Consider the following 15,622-nt stretch of genomic DNA (forward strand, 5'->3'; position numbering starts at 1 on the left):
CAAGGTAGATAAATCCCCGGGACCTGACGAAGTGTATCCCAGGACATTGCGGGAGGCGAGGGAGGAAATTGCGGGTCCCTTAGCAGAGATATTTGAATCATCGATAGTCACAGGTGAGTTGCCTAAAGACTGGAGGGTGGCAAGTGTGGTAACTTTGTTTAAGAAGGCCTGCAGGGAAAAGCCTGGGAACTACAAGCTGGTGAGCCTCACATCTGTAGTAGGTAAAGTTGTTAGAAAGTATTTTGAGAGACAGGATCTACAGGCATTTAGAGAGGCAAGGACTGATTAGGGATAGTCAGCATGGCTTTGTGAGTGGAAAATCATGTCTCACAAATTTGATTGCGTTTTTTGAAGGGGTAACCAAGAAGGTTACCCCTTCAAAAAGAAGGTAGATAAGGGTAGTGCAGTTGATGTTGTCTACATGGACTTTATCGAGGCCTTTGACAAGGGACCGCATCGTAGTTTGTTGCATCAGATTAAATCTCACGGGATCCAGGGTAAGGTAGCCAAATGGATACAAAATTGGCTTGATGATAGAAGCCAGAGGCTGGTTGCAGAGGGTTGTTTTTCCAACTGGAGGCCTGTGACCAATGGTGTGCCTCAGGGATTAGTGCTGTTATTTGTCATTTATATTAATGATTTGGATGAGAATAAAAGAGGCATGGTTAGTAAGTTTGCAGATGACACCAAGATTGGTGGCATAGTAGACAATGAAGAAGGTTATCGAGGATTGCAACGGGATCTTGATCAATTGTGCTAGTGGGCTGACGAATGGCAGATGGAGTTTAATTTAGATAAATGCGAGGTGATGCATTTTGGTAGATTGAACCAGGGCAGGACTTATTCAGTTAATGGTAGGGCGATGGGGAGAGTTACAGAACAAAGAGATCTAAGGGTACATGTTCATAGCTTCTTGAAAGTGGAGTCACAGGTGGACAGAGTGGTGAAGAAGGCATTCGGCATGCTTGGTTTCATTTGTCAGAACATTGAATACAGGAGTTGGGATGTCTTGTTGAAGTTGTACAAGACTCTGGCAAGGCCACACTTGGAATACTGTGTATAGTTCTGGTCACCCTATCATAGAAAGGACATGATTAAACTAGAAAGAATGCAGAAAAAATTTACTACCATGCTACCGGGACTTGATGGCTTGAGTTATAAGGAGAGGTTGGATAGACTGGGACTTTTTTCTCTGGAGTGTAGAAGGCTGAGGGGTGATCTTGTAAAGGTCTATAAAAAAATGAGGGGCATAGATCAACCCAAAGGAAGGGAAGTCTAAAATTAGAGGGCATAAGTTTAAGGTGAGAGAGAAGAGATACAAAAGGGTCCAAAGGGGCAATTTTTTTCACACAGAGGATGGTGAGTGTCTGGAACAAGCTGCCAGAGGCAGTAGTAGAGGCGGGTACAATTTTGTCTTTTAGAAAGCATTTAGACAGTTACATGGGTAAGATGGGTATAGAGGAATATGGGCCAAATGCGGGCAATTAGGAATTAATTGGGAGTTGGCAATTAGGGGTTTAAAGAAAAGGGGCAGCATGGATAAGTTGGGCTGAAGGGCCTGTTTCCATGCTGTAACCATCTATTACTCTCTGGGCCCGATTTTACCATTGCATCGCGCCCATGTTTGGGTGCAAAAACTTGGTAAAGTCAGGCGTGAGGCAATTAGCACGATCCGCGCCTGCGTCTGCACAGATGCCCACTTTACCAAGGCCACTTTATCAAATGCATGCATTTGAATTAATGGGCTGCCCGGCCAACTTCACCAGCATTTCTCCCTTTACCATCACGTTCGCCCATCCAGATTCGGCACAAAACAGACATGCTTGGCAAAGGTCTGTTTCGGGTGCTCCAACCTCTGAAGAGGTAAGTTTAGAGCTTCCAGCGGCTCTCTAACTCAGATCGATTGTTGGAAGTGGTCGGGGGGAGGGGCAGGCGGAGGGAGACGATCCAGATCATTCTCTGGTTGGTGTGGGGGGGGGGCGGGGGCGGCGCGGAGGGAGGGAGACCAGAATCGCTGGCTCCTTAGTTTGGCTGATGTCAAAACAGAGCCAGCATTTTTGGGTGTTCAGGGGAGGTGAGTATTATCACGGTTACAGGAGGAAGTATTGTTGAAAGGGTTGGATGGGTGAACATTTTGGGGGCTACGGGAGACGGTGAATATTGTCAGGGAGGTGAGGGACAGTGAGCATTGTTGGGAGGGTGTTGGAGGTGTGAGCATTGTTGACATGAGGGAGGGATGAGCATGGTTAAGGGTGCAGGGGTGTGACCAGTGTCGTGTGCTAGTGGGGGGAGGGGGAGGGGGGGGGGGGGCGCTTTGTTGAAGATGCAATGTGGGTGAGGAACATTGTCAGGTTTGTGCAGGGACATTGTTGGGGGCTGCGCAGTGGGTGATTATTTACAAGGGGGTGGGGGGTTGCAGAGTGGTGAGCATTGTTGTGCGGTGCAGGGAGTGAGCATTATCAGGAGGGTTGGGGGGGAGTGAGCAATGCCAGGAATAATTGAGAGAGGTGAGCATTGTTGGGGGTGCAGGGTAGATGAATGTTGGGGAGTTAGAATAGAATAGAACAGTACAGCACAGAACAGGCCCTTCGGCCCACGATGTTGTGCCGAGCTTTGTCTGAAACCCAGATCAAGCTATTTCCTCCCTATCATCCCGAAGTACTCCATGTGCCTATCCAATAGCTTCTTAAATGTTCCTAAAGTTTCTGACTCCACTATCCCTGCAGGCAGTCCATTCCACACCCCAACCACTCTCTGAGTAAAAAACCTACCTCGGACATCCTTCCTATATCTCCCACCATGAACCCTATAGTTATGCCCCCTAGTTACCGCTCCATTCACCCGAGGAAATAGTCTTTGAACGTTCACTCTATCTATCCCCCTCATCATCTTATAAACCTCTATCAAGTCTCCTCTCAACCTCCTCCGCTCCAAAGAGAAAAGCCCAAGTTCCCTCAACCTTTCCTCATAAGACCTACCCTCCAAACCAGGCAGCATCCTGGTAAATCTCCTTTGCACTCTTTCCAGTGTCTCCACATCCTTCTTGTAGTGAGGTGACCAGAACTGCACACAATATTCCAAATGTGGTCTCAGCAAGGTCCTGTACAGTTACAGCATAATCCCACGGCTCTTAAACTCCAACCCCCTGTTAATGAACGCCAACACACTATAGGCCTTCTTCACGGCTCTATCCACTTGAGTGGCAACCTTCAGAGATCTATGGATATGAACCCCAAGATCTCTCTGTTCCTCCACATTCTTCAGAACCCTACCTTTGACCCTGTAATCCACATCCCCCTTTCTCCCTCTGCTGGCTACACATCCCCTGGCCAGATTAATTCAATGGTTGAATAACTTAGTCATGTTCCCATGTTCCAAATTAATTGGTAATCTACGTGATAATTTATCTGGCCAATTACTTATTGATTATCTTTTAAATTTTAGATAAATTTTCTTTGTGAACTTACATGCTTACTTTTAACATTTAGGGCCCTATTTTACCGTTTTGATTCCAAGAGCTGGGCAGACTTGAAACTGACTGTTTCAGATCCGACTTTTAGTCCTGTTCTCAGGCGCCCCCGTACGCACTCTGCCTGCAAAAATATCAGCGATTCCGAATCACTGCACGCCCAAACATACCAGCATTTCCCTCTTTACCATCGTGTTCGCCCGTCCAGATATGGCTGAAAAAGACCTGCTTGGCAAAAGTCTGTTTAAGGTGCTCCAGCTTTTGAAGAGGTAAGTTCAGAGCTTCTGGCTGCTCTCTTACTCAGATCGGTGGTGGGGGGGGTCGTGGAGCAGGGAGGCCAGATCATTCTCTGGTGGGCGAGATTGGGGAGGGGGGAGGTGAGGATAGAGGCCAAATTGTTCTCTGGTGGGGGAGAGGTGGGTGAGGAGGAGGGCCACATGGATCTCTGGTGGGGGGGTCCGCTGCCACTCTGCGGGTGATCGGTGAGGGGTTGCAAAGAGGGGGTCCGCTGCCACTCTGCGGGCGATCGGTGGGGGGGACGGGGGAGGCGGGGAAGGGAGGCAGGGGGTCACATTCGGTCTGGGTAGCAGGGGGAGGGGTGGGTGGATAAGGGGGACAGTTATGTTGTGGGTGTGGGACAATGTCTGTGGGGGCCATATCTCCCGCTTTATGTGGCCTGGGAGTGATGTGGCAGGGCAGCGTTTTTCAAATTTATTTTACTGCGCATGCGCAGTTGAAGACTCCCATTGGAGCAGCAGCGTTACAGGTGTGATAAGCCCCACCCACAGTGCAATTCAGACTCGCAACTTTTTTTTCGGGCTGAGTGCGGATGGAGGCGCCTGAGAACAGGTTTCCAAGTCGGATCTGAATCATGCCCAGATTCAGCACTAAGAATCAAAATGGTAAAATCGGGCCCACAGTTCCAAAAATATTTTAAAAAACAAATTGCTGGCTGGAGGCAGAGTGTGGTGACAGGGAATATGAGGAAGAAAGATAGGATGTGAGGATTGTTTCAGGCATGGACTGGTAGCAAATAGCTTGACCAGAATGGCACAATGGGCTAGCATGGGAAATGGGGAGAAAGTGGCCACAGTCCCAAGCTAGTGAGTGAGCCCTGCGAGATTTGACAGGCCTTGGGAAAGGGAAGCCGATAGGAAGGGGAAGAGAAAATGATCTGTCCAATAAAACTCAGATGGTAGCAATGAGAAATGAAAGTGACAATTAAAACAAAACCCTGAGGGGGAAGACTGGCTGGCATAAATTCAGGTTAAAAAGCCAATAAATAAATCGCAACATTAGATAATGGAGCAAATAGACAAAGCTCAGAGAAGCAATAGCGCCATCTCGTGACAGGCAACTATAATGACACCTTAGTTGAAAATAGCACCCAGATATGCCAGAAATTAACGTGACAAAGGGGACATGAATGCCAGATCCAGAATTTTTATGACAGGTACAAGACTGATGTCCAGTGCAATTGCTAATGGATTCTGAAGCCTTATTAGGAAAATAAAGCCAACCAGGATCAGCTAATAGTGAAGTGATGAATTTGGATAATATTTACACAAAAAATGCTGGAGCTGTGTATAGCAGAGGGATAATCTAAAATGGACCATTTATAAAGGGAAAAAGATAGGGGGAAACTTAGACAAAAGATTCATAATTAAAGAAGGAGCTCTGATCAAAAATCAAAAAAATAGTTCCAAGGTATATTGCAAAATGTGAGCAATAAACCAAGGGAATTAATTTTACATGAAATTCTAGACTCTAGCATTTAAAAAGTCTGATTATAAACTAGATAAGAATCAGATACAATACATGCAGACGAGAGAGAAAATTTGCCACCTCTGCACAATTTTTCCAAAGGTGGCTTCTCAGGGATGACAGCCACCCACCTAGTAGTGGTGGGCAGTCAATAAGGGTGATTAAGCAGGTACAGAGAAATCTATTGCAATTTGTCAGAAGCCCATGGGCCATACACAGGGTCAGCACCTCATAGAAGCTGATGAACTATTGTCTATAGCAACAGACATTAAAAAGGGAATCAGAAAAGAGGAAGTCAAGCATGGTCAATGACCTACCATACTTTTAGCAGATCTCTCAGATTGGGAGTGCTGAGAGAGGGAGGGAATGGGATTTATAGTGGGGTTCATTCTGAGCTGCAATGAGTGCCACATTCATCTCAGCATTCCATGGGCAGTCCATTCCCATGCGAGGGTCAGCACTGCCTCAGGGAACTCTGACACACAGTCACACATTTCCTTTGCTGGTCCACAAGCACTGTTTATTTGTGGCCCTCGAGGCTCGGCATCTCCAGCCAGGGGTTGAGCTTGGCTGGAGCATTCCTCTGTCCTTTGATAGGCACTGCCAGATCAGACATTGCCTCTATCATCTGCTTCTGTTTGATGACGTTATGACGTGACAAGCCGAGAGTATATGGTGTTCCAACTGATATAGTGTCGATAGAGGACTGGCTAATTAACAAGAAAGTCAGAATAAATGTGCCATTTTCAGATTGGCAAACTGTGACTAGTGAAGTGTTGCAGGGGTCAGTCCTGGGACTCAACTACTTAGGACTTAAAAGGAAAGTTCAACTGTATTGTAGCCAAATTTGCTGATGATACAAAGGTAGGTAGGAAAACAGTTGTGAGGAGGATACAAAGAGTTTATAAAGGGATATCAATAGGTTAAGTGAGTGGGCAAAAAATGACAAATGGAGTGTAATGTAGGAAATATGAGGCTGTCCATTTTGGCAGGAAGAATAGAAAATTTTATGAGGAAAGATTAGACAGGTTGGGCCCGTATGCATTAGAGTTTAGAAGAATGTGGGATGATTTTATTGAAATGAATAATTTCCAAGGGAAATTGACAGGGCGGATACTGAGATGGTTCCTCAAAAGGATATCCTAGAACTGGGACACAGTTTAAAATTAAGAGATTTCTCATTTAAAATGGAGATGATTCGTTGTTTTTCTCTCACAGGATGGAGGGAATTTGGTGAAGATGACAGGATGTGCTCCTTTCCTTTTCTACCTTTCCTCAAAAAGAACAGCAGGCAGCATTGGTAAGTAAGACCTCGTGAGTATTTCTACTGTCCTTAATTTGCAGATGACACAAAGATAGATAGGAAAGGAAGCTGTGAAGAGAACATAAGGAGTGAGCACAAATCTGGCATATGGAGTACAATGTGGGAAAATGTAAAATTACATATTTTGGAAGGAACAATAAAAAAGCACATTATCTGAATGGTGAGAGATTTCAGAGCTCTGAGGTGCTGAGGGATCTGGGTGTCTTAGTGCATGAATCACAAAAGATTAATATGCAGGTACAGCAAGTAATTAGGAAAGCTAATAAATGTGTACATGTCCCTTAACAGTAATCACATGCTTGAGTGGCATATAAAGGAAGAAATAATGGGAGTTATGACAATAATCATGGAGGATTTTAATTTACACACTGACTGGAAAAATCATGTGGACAAAGGTAGCCCAGATGAGGAGTTCAGCAAATGTTTTTGGGAGTTTCTTCGAGCAGAAATTGAAGAGCCAACCAGAAAGCAGTCCACACGAGACCGGATATTGTGTTATGAGACAAGATTAATTAATGGCCTCATAGTGAAGGCCCCCTAGATAGCAGCAAACATAATGGGCCCGATTCTCCCATCGCAACGTGCTAGTTTTTTCGCACGTCAGTCATTTCATGGGAACGCATGTGCGTCTCCCATCGCCAGAGAGCAGGTGCAGTTGAGACCACGCTGGAAACCGGCAGGAACACCAAGTAAGTGATTTTAATCTTTTTAATGTAATTTAAATGTCATTATTGGGCCCGGGACTGAATTCTCCGGGCCCAATAGCATCTCCCACACCGCCACACCACATTTCACTCGGCGGGGTTTAGAGTAGCTCCCCACATTCGGGGAACTTGCGAGAGATCCCGCTGGAGTGAAGGGGAGGCAATCAGGGCCCCCTCGGGGTTGGTGGCAGGGGGTGATGCTCCCTGGGTATGGGCATCCTGGCAGCGCCAGCCTCTTCCCCCTGGCACTGCCCGGGGGAACCTTGGCACTACCCACCAGGCATGGGGCAGTGCCAAGGGGTTGGGGCCTATTGTGGGCGGGACCATCGGTAGGGGTTGGCGAGGGTCCCACTGTCACTCTGGATTGGAATCTGGTTGGGACTGGAGGGAGGCCAGTGATTGGGGCGGGCTGGAGGGGGGTGGTTTGCCAGAGGTGTTTGCCTCCCAGGGGTGTCTGCCTCCCGTGGGGGGTGGTCTGCCAGGGTGGGAGGGGTCTGGAGATTGGGGTGCTCCCGGACTGGGGAAAGTTGAAGCTGGCCTGGAAATGTTCATGGAGGCTGTAATCAGGCCGTGGAGTGTTGGGGGGCAACATTGCGAGGGTCCCAGGTTGGCCAGCGATCGAGCTGGCCAGCAAATGGGAGGCTGACAGATCGGGGTCCCTGCGCATGCACAGAGGCCTGGAACTGTCCGACTCTGACGTGAATTGGCTCCGCCCCCGAGCTTTTAATGATATTCACGATTGTGACCTCTGCAGTGCACAGAGTGTGGGAGATTCGAGTCTGAACTCCCACTCGAAAAACAATCGTTATTTACATCATTGTTCCCGCCAATTCAGCACTTAGTATTTTTTGGGGAGAATTGGGCCCAATGATTGAATTTTACATTGAGTTTTAGGGAGAGAATGGGTCTAAAATTAATATTTTAAACTCAAGTGAAAGCAATTATGAAGGCATGAAAACAGAGCTAGCTAAAATGAACTTGTAAATAAGGTTAAGGGATAGGTCAATAGTGACGCAGTGACAGGCATTTAAAAGAATATCTCAGAATACACAGAATAGACAAATTATAATGAGAAATAAAAATTCCAAGGGGAAAAGTTAAAGATAGGATCAACCTGAAAGAAAGAACATATGATTGCACAAGATGGAAGTCAGAAGATTGGACAGAATATAAAACACAGCAAAGAATGATTAAGATTAATAAAGGAGGGAAAAAAGTACGAGAAAAAGCGAGCAAATAAGATCAAAGCATGAAGATTCTCTGTAAATATTTAGAGTTAACTTTGAGCATTGGTCCTATAGAAAATGGGTCTGGAAAATTAATAATGATAAATAAGGAGATGGCAGATGAGTTGAATGGGCATTTTGCACCAGTCTTCACAATAGAGAATAAAATAATAACATCCCAGATATCGCTGTAAATCAGGAAATAAAGGGAGAGCGAAATGCAGGAAAATTACATTCACCAGGGAAATGGCATTGAGCAAATTGCTGGAGCTGCGGTTGACAAGTCCCTGGGTCCTGATGGATTTCATCCGAGGATCTTAAGAGAAATTTCTAGTGAGATGAGTGATGCATTGGTTTTAATTTTCCGACATTTAGTGAAGGTTCCATTCATTTGGAAAATAGTGAATTCAAAAAGGGAGGGAGACAGAAAGCAGGAAATTACAGGCAGGTTAGCCAAACATCTGCCACAGGGAAAAAGTGAGAAGCTATTATTCAAGACATTAAAGCAGGGCGTTTAGATTAATTCCAGGTAATCAGGCAGAGTCAACATTTTGAGAGAGGGAAACCATGTTTAATCAATTTATTAGAGTTCTTTGATGAAGAAAGATGTGCTGTGGATAGAACATAGAAATACTACAGCACAGTACAGGCCCTTCAGTCCACAAAGTTGTGCCGAACATGTCCTTACCTTCGCGATTACTAGGCTTACCTATAACCCTCTTTCTTACCAAGTTCCATGCACTTAGCTAAAAGTCTCTTAAAAGACCCTATCAAATCCGCCTCCACCACCGTTGCTGGCAGCCCATTCCACGCACCCACCACCCTCTCAGTGAAAAACTTACCCCTGACATCTCCTCTGTACCTAATCCCCAGCACCTTAAACCTGTGTCCTCTTGTGGCAACCATTTCTGGCCTGGGAAAAAGCCTCCGACTATCCACTCGATCAATACCTCTCAACATCTTATACACCTCTATCAGGTCACCCCTCATCCTTCGTCTCTCCAAGGAGAAAAGGCCGAGCTCACTCAACCTATGCTCATAAGGCATGCTCCCCAACCCAGGCAACATCCTTGGAAAGCTCCTCTGCTCCCTTTGTAAGGCTTCCACATCCTTCCTGTCATGAGGCGAACAGAACTGAGCACAGTACTCCAAGTGTGGTCTCACCAGGGTCTTATACAGCTGCAACATTATCTCATGACTCCAAAACTCAATTCCTCGATTGATGAAGGCCAGTACACCATATGCCTTCGAAACCACAGCCTCAACCGGCACAGCTGCTTTGAGCGTCCTATGAACTCGGAACCCAAGATCCTTCTGATCTTCCACTCTTCCAAGAGTCCTAGCATTAATATTATATTCCGCCATCCTATTTGACCTGCCAAAATAAACCACCTCACACTTATCTGGGTTGAACTCCATCTGCCACTTCTCCGCCCAGTCTTGCATCCTATCAATGTCTCGCTGCAACTTCTGACATCCCTCCACACTATCCACAACACCTCCAACCTTTGTGTCATCAGCAAACTTACCGACCCATCCCTCCACTTACTCATCCAGGTCATTTTTTTAAAAAAAAATCACAAAGAGTAAGGTTCCCAGAACAGATCCCTGGGGCACTCAACTGGTGACCGACCTCCATGCAGAATATGATCCATCGTTAAAGGGAACCGGTGGATACTGGACCTAAGAATTCCAGAAGGCATTTGATAAGGTGTCACATTAAAAGTTAATGCGGAAAATAAAAGGTGATGGTGGGGGTAAGGAGGGAAGTGATGTTAAATATTGGCTTGGATAGAAAATTGGCTGGCTCACAGTAAACAGAGGGTAGGCATAAATGGGTTATTTTCTGGTTGGTAAGATGTAAAGAATGGTGTGCCACTGGGATCAGTACTGGGGCCTCAAGCTTTTAAAATTTGTATAAATTACTTGGATGAAGTGACCAAAGGTATGGTTGCTGATGATACAAAGGTAGGTAGGAAAGTGAGATGTGTGGAGGATATAAGATGGCTGCAAAGAGATAAAGATGGTTTGTGTGTGGGCAAAGATCTGACATGGAGTACAACATGGGAAAATACAAAATTGTTCATTTTGATTGGACGAATAAAAAGAAACATAGTACATAAATGATGAGATTGCAGAGCTCAGAGGTACAGAGGAATCTGGTGTCTTAGTCATGGTTCACAAAAGATTAATTTGCAGGTACAGCAGGTAATTAGGACAGCAAATAGAATGTTATTGTTTAGTGTGAGGTGAATCGAATACAAAAGTAGGGATGTGATGCTTCAACTGTACAGGGCATTGGTAAGATCACATCTAGAACACTATATGCAGTATTGGTCTCCTTATTTCAGGAAGGATGTAAATGTATTGGAAGCAGTTCAGAGAAGGTTTGATGAAGTAATACTTGAAGTGGGAGGGTTGGACAAGCTCAGCTTGTGTCTGCAGGAGTTTAGAAGAATAAGAGGCAGCTTATTTGAAGCATATAAGATTCTGAGGGATCTTGACAGGGTGGATGTGGAAAGGATGTTTCTTCTTATGCAGGAATCTAGAACTTGGGGGTCACTGAAAATTAATAAAACAATTGAACACTACAAAAGCCATCATGAATTCAAGAGGTCAAGTTCTATGTCATTATGACTATATGTTTGCCATTTGGGCATCTTGCTCACCTTGCGTTAGGGAGAGCAACAAACTATTCAGCTATTCCATTCTTCACTCCCTTCAAGACACCAGATGAAGCTTTTTGGAATTTTAAAATGGCCTTTATTCAAGCTGTAGCTCAGCAAACAGCTTTCCACAATGTGGTCTACTGATCCCCAGAACAAAGGAATACAATGGTAATTATATCTTTAGGCTCAGCTGCAAGTAATTAACATGCATAAATCAAGATTGCACACTCATTCAAAAGTAATCAATATCCAATCCTAACTAATAGTTCTGATCACTTCTTTCATTTCCCACAGTGTGTTTAACCAATTACAACTACTCTACACTTGCCTAATTACAATATCCAATCATTAACATGGCACATACACAGAGCTATATTATCAATAAATACATGCTTATGGTCCTGGACTGTCTGGCACCTGGGTACTTCTTTCTGGTACCAACCAAATAAACAAACTCAAAGTAACTCAGGGACAAAATTAAAAGGAGCAGCTCCCTAAAAGAAGGGGGAGCAGCTCGAACAAAAAACAAAGTCGAAAGAAAACTTAAAACATCAACTTAAAATGTGATTGCCGGAGTCTATTATACACCCCAGCCCCTGCGGTGCCCAGCGGGCACGGAAGGCGTCAACTGCACCCGCAGACACTGCATGTTCCCTCTCTAGGGACACCTGGCCATGAATATAGCCGCGTTAGAGGGGCAGAGAGTCGGGATGGACGACCCCATCAATTGCCCGCTGCCTGGACCTATTGATAGCTCGCCTTGCCAGGCCCAGGAGCAGGTTCACGAGGAAGTCATCCTCCCGACCCGCCCCCCTCCGCACCAGGCTGGCACCCTGGGTAGTGACTTATGACTCATATGAAAACACACTGCAGTCCTGGGCTGTTATAAGAAGGCAGTGATATATGCAGTTACAGCCTTTTTTGTTGTCCCTCAGAGCCCTTTGTTCATTGTTTTTGCAGCTGTACCTTGCAGCTCTAGCAGTCTCCCAGCCTTTGTTGCATTGAATAATTTTAACCGTTTCAACTTGCCAGGCCCCAGAAGATCACTGAAGACCTTCCTGAATTGTACTCTGGTCCCACTTAGTCTGACAGACAGGACGCCACCTGCCACTCCGAAGAAATCAAATTATTTCTGCAAACTCTTACCGCACCCCAGAAGATCCAGCAAGGCTTTGATGAATTGTGAGTCCACGCTTCCGTAACAGAATTCCGTATTGCTGCTCTTTACTCTTACATACTCGGTAATGATAGTCTGCCTACAGTCACATTAATGGCTAACAAATGCCCTTTAAATTAGCCTTGCCATGTCTCGCTACCACCTCCCGAATATACCTGCCCCCCCTAATTGGATGGCAATCAACAAGGACAAGTCACTAATTGGTTGCCTCATGCAAAGTTTTGCTGAATGCCATGCCATGCAACAACCTTGAGTGAAGTTGGGACCCAGGAATTATTCCAACATCAGTTTTGCAACCCAGCCGGTAATATCCAACCCTATAAGAATGGAACTGGCAATATTTATAAAAGAGAGTTTAGAGATGGGTGATGTGGACAAAGAAGGGGCACAGACAGTTCTTGGAGTGGCTGGAGCTCAAAGATTTTTAAAAACGTGTTAAATTAGTAGGATAGAACACTGGCAACCAAATTGTGGGAGGGAAATGGAAGAGAAAATCAGAAGTCAGATTAGAGAGATGAAGAGGAAAAACAATTATTGTTCTGGGAGGTCTTCATTACCCACTTATTAATTGAGACAAGGAGAGAAAAAAAAGGGAACTGAAATCCTCAAGTACTTGCAGGACTGAAGATTGGCCAATGCAGAGCTCATTTTTAAAGGGGAAACATAACTAATTCAGGTAATTACAGCCCAGCTAGCATCACATCTGTGAGAGGGACATTTTTAGAGTGTCTAATTAAGAATTAAATTACTAGCAATGCAGATAAAGGGAAAATAGAATGGGCCAAGATTGATTTCAAAAGGAATGATTGTGCTTGACAAACTTCACAGAGTTTGTTGAGTCGGTTTCAGGTTTGGTCGATGGGGAATTACAGAGAACGAAGTGTAGACTTCAAATATTTTGACAATGTCTCTACAGGAGCTTTCTGTCTCGGAAGATGATTGTTTGAGCCGTGGTGGTCAACTCTGTGTTAAGTATTTCCTGGTGTGGCTTAGAAACCCCATTTGACATGGTAATCTCTGCTGCAATTGCTGTAGTGGAAGACCGAGAAGGTTGAGAAGTTGTACGATTCACTGGCCTCTGTTTTCTCTGGATCCTCCTCTTATCCAGCTGAGCTTTTTGGTTCTGTTCACCTTTTTCAATGCCCTTCCAAACAATCAGCTTCCAGAGGTCATGGAGGTTAGCGAGTGTCTCCCAGTTATCGGCGACAATATCCACCATCATCATATCTTCCTTGCGAGTGTCCTTGTACTGGAGGTATGGACACCTAACAGGCCGTGACCCAGTGGCCAATTCATGGTACAAATGGTCCTTGGCTATACAACTGTCATCCATCTGATAAAACAGCCAGTGCAATTGTTGCTAGTTTACCAATGTGCAGATGTTAATGGAATTGGTATGCTCCAGGTGGTTGTGGAGTCTAGAAATATGAAGGAATCAATAACCAGATATCTTTTGACACAGATCATAGTGGTAGCATGTATGAAGGGATCAATAAAGAAAACAGCTCAATTGAAAAGGCAGGAGAAGTCATCGGTGACTACAGTAAACAGTTGGAGAGATGGGTGGAACACTGCCTCTAGGGAGAACACTGTTATATAGGAAGTTGCAGATTCCATAGAAAGCCTACTTGTCGTGGAGCTACATACTGAATCTACAGTGGAGGATCTTTGGATGGCAACATCCTGGACTCTGACATTTGTCTTCCTGATGCCAATGGTCAAACCAAATCCCTTTCAGATGTCAGAGAGTCTGTTCATTTGCTGCTGACATGTTCCTTGGTATGGAATATTATTGCGGCATCATCAGCATGGAGCAACTCTCTGATGAGACCTTGATGCACCTTTGTCCTGGACCTCAGGTGAATAAGGCTGAACAGCTTTCCATCGGTTCTGGTATATGGGGAGACACTATCTGCAGAGGACATGAAGACAAATGTCAGCAACAAAGAGAAGAATATGCCAGAGTATTGGTTCCAGAACGCAACTTTGTTTGAATCCACTGTGGCTCTCAAAAGGTTCTGATGTTTCAACATCAGAGCTGACCTTGCCGAACATGTGATCATGGAAAGAGGAGATCACTTTGAGCAGCTTCACTCAACAGCCAATTTTCTCCAGCAGCTTAAATTAGACTGCTTCTGTTCACATAGCCGAGTGCCTTTCTGAGATTGATGAAGGTAAGGTATAGTGGTCTCCTTTGTTTATGGCAATTGTCCTGCAGCTGCCACACTGAGAAAGTCATGTCAATTGTCGACATTCTAGTTCTGAAACCACACTGGGATTTAGGATAGTGTTCAGCCAGGATCTGCAGGCTGACACGGACAAAATGAGAAAATACTTTTCCCACAATGTCTCAATAGTTGATGAATTCGCTGTGGTTGCCCTTGTTCTTGTACAGAGTCACAATCTTTGCATCACACATACCCTGGGGCACTGCAGTCTCCCTTCAGCTGACACAGAATCTCATACAGATGCTGCAGAGTACTGGTTTCCCATGCTTGATGAGTATGCCATCAGCACTTGGAGCCTAATCCGTGGCAAGCGAGTCAATAGCTCAATATCCAGCTCTGCCCATGACAGGTAGGCTTTCTATAGATTCTGCAACTTCCTGTATAACAACGTTCTCCTGAGAGTACCAACTCAAGGTAGTGTTCCGCCCATCTCTCCAACTGTTTATTGCAGTCATTGATGACTTCTCCTGTGGCTGAAGACAAGGCTGGCAAAAATACACTTTACACATTTGCCAGCAGATGGTGAAACATAATAAACCATTCATCGATGGTGAAGTTATCAAGGACGCTTCGACAGTTGCTGCTGACACCTTGGCCAAAGACTTTAAAAATAAAGATGAAATTATGACAGCTATCAAGAGCGAAGGGTGGAATTGTTGTCTGAGGACATCTCAGCAAATTAATGTCGACTTATCATGCTGTGAATGTTTCTCACTGCAGTTTGATGAATCAGGAGTTATGACAGATATGGTCCAGCTGATTGAATACAATGTGACCAAAAACAAAGACTCAACAACAAAAGTGGACTTTCTCACTCTTTTGCCACTCCACTCAAAGGGAGGACAAGAAGCGAGGATATTTACAACAAATTCAAAACTCATATGACTGAGAAAAACATTTCGATCAAGAAATTGGTTTCTTTCACACCGTGAAAGCGAGGTAGCAATGCAGGCTTTGTGGCACTTTGCACATATGATCCTGAGTTCTCCTTTGTCAATTAGAACTGTGTTATCTATCAACAAGTGGGAGCGAGCTGGGTTATTGACTTTTCTCATGTAATG

General features: G+C 44.9%; 1 protein-coding gene across 1 annotated transcript in view; it reads left to right on the forward strand.

Moving 5' to 3' along the window:
* Nucleotides 1–15,622, forward strand: part of LOC144486592 (uncharacterized) — a 41,423-nt gene that overhangs the window by 15,137 nt on the left and 10,664 nt on the right. Inside the window, exons 2-3 of the mRNA XM_078204640.1 lie at nt 6,452–6,533; nt 12,189–12,338. Of these exons, the coding sequence (XP_078060766.1) occupies nt 6,452–6,533; nt 12,189–12,338 (232 nt within the window). The remainder of the gene's footprint in view (nt 1–6,451; nt 6,534–12,188; nt 12,339–15,622) is intronic.

This window comes from Mustelus asterias, unplaced genomic scaffold (genome assembly GCF_964213995.1).
Source record: "Mustelus asterias unplaced genomic scaffold, sMusAst1.hap1.1 HAP1_SCAFFOLD_406, whole genome shotgun sequence".
NCBI classification, from domain to species: domain Eukaryota; kingdom Metazoa; phylum Chordata; class Chondrichthyes; order Carcharhiniformes; family Triakidae; genus Mustelus; species Mustelus asterias.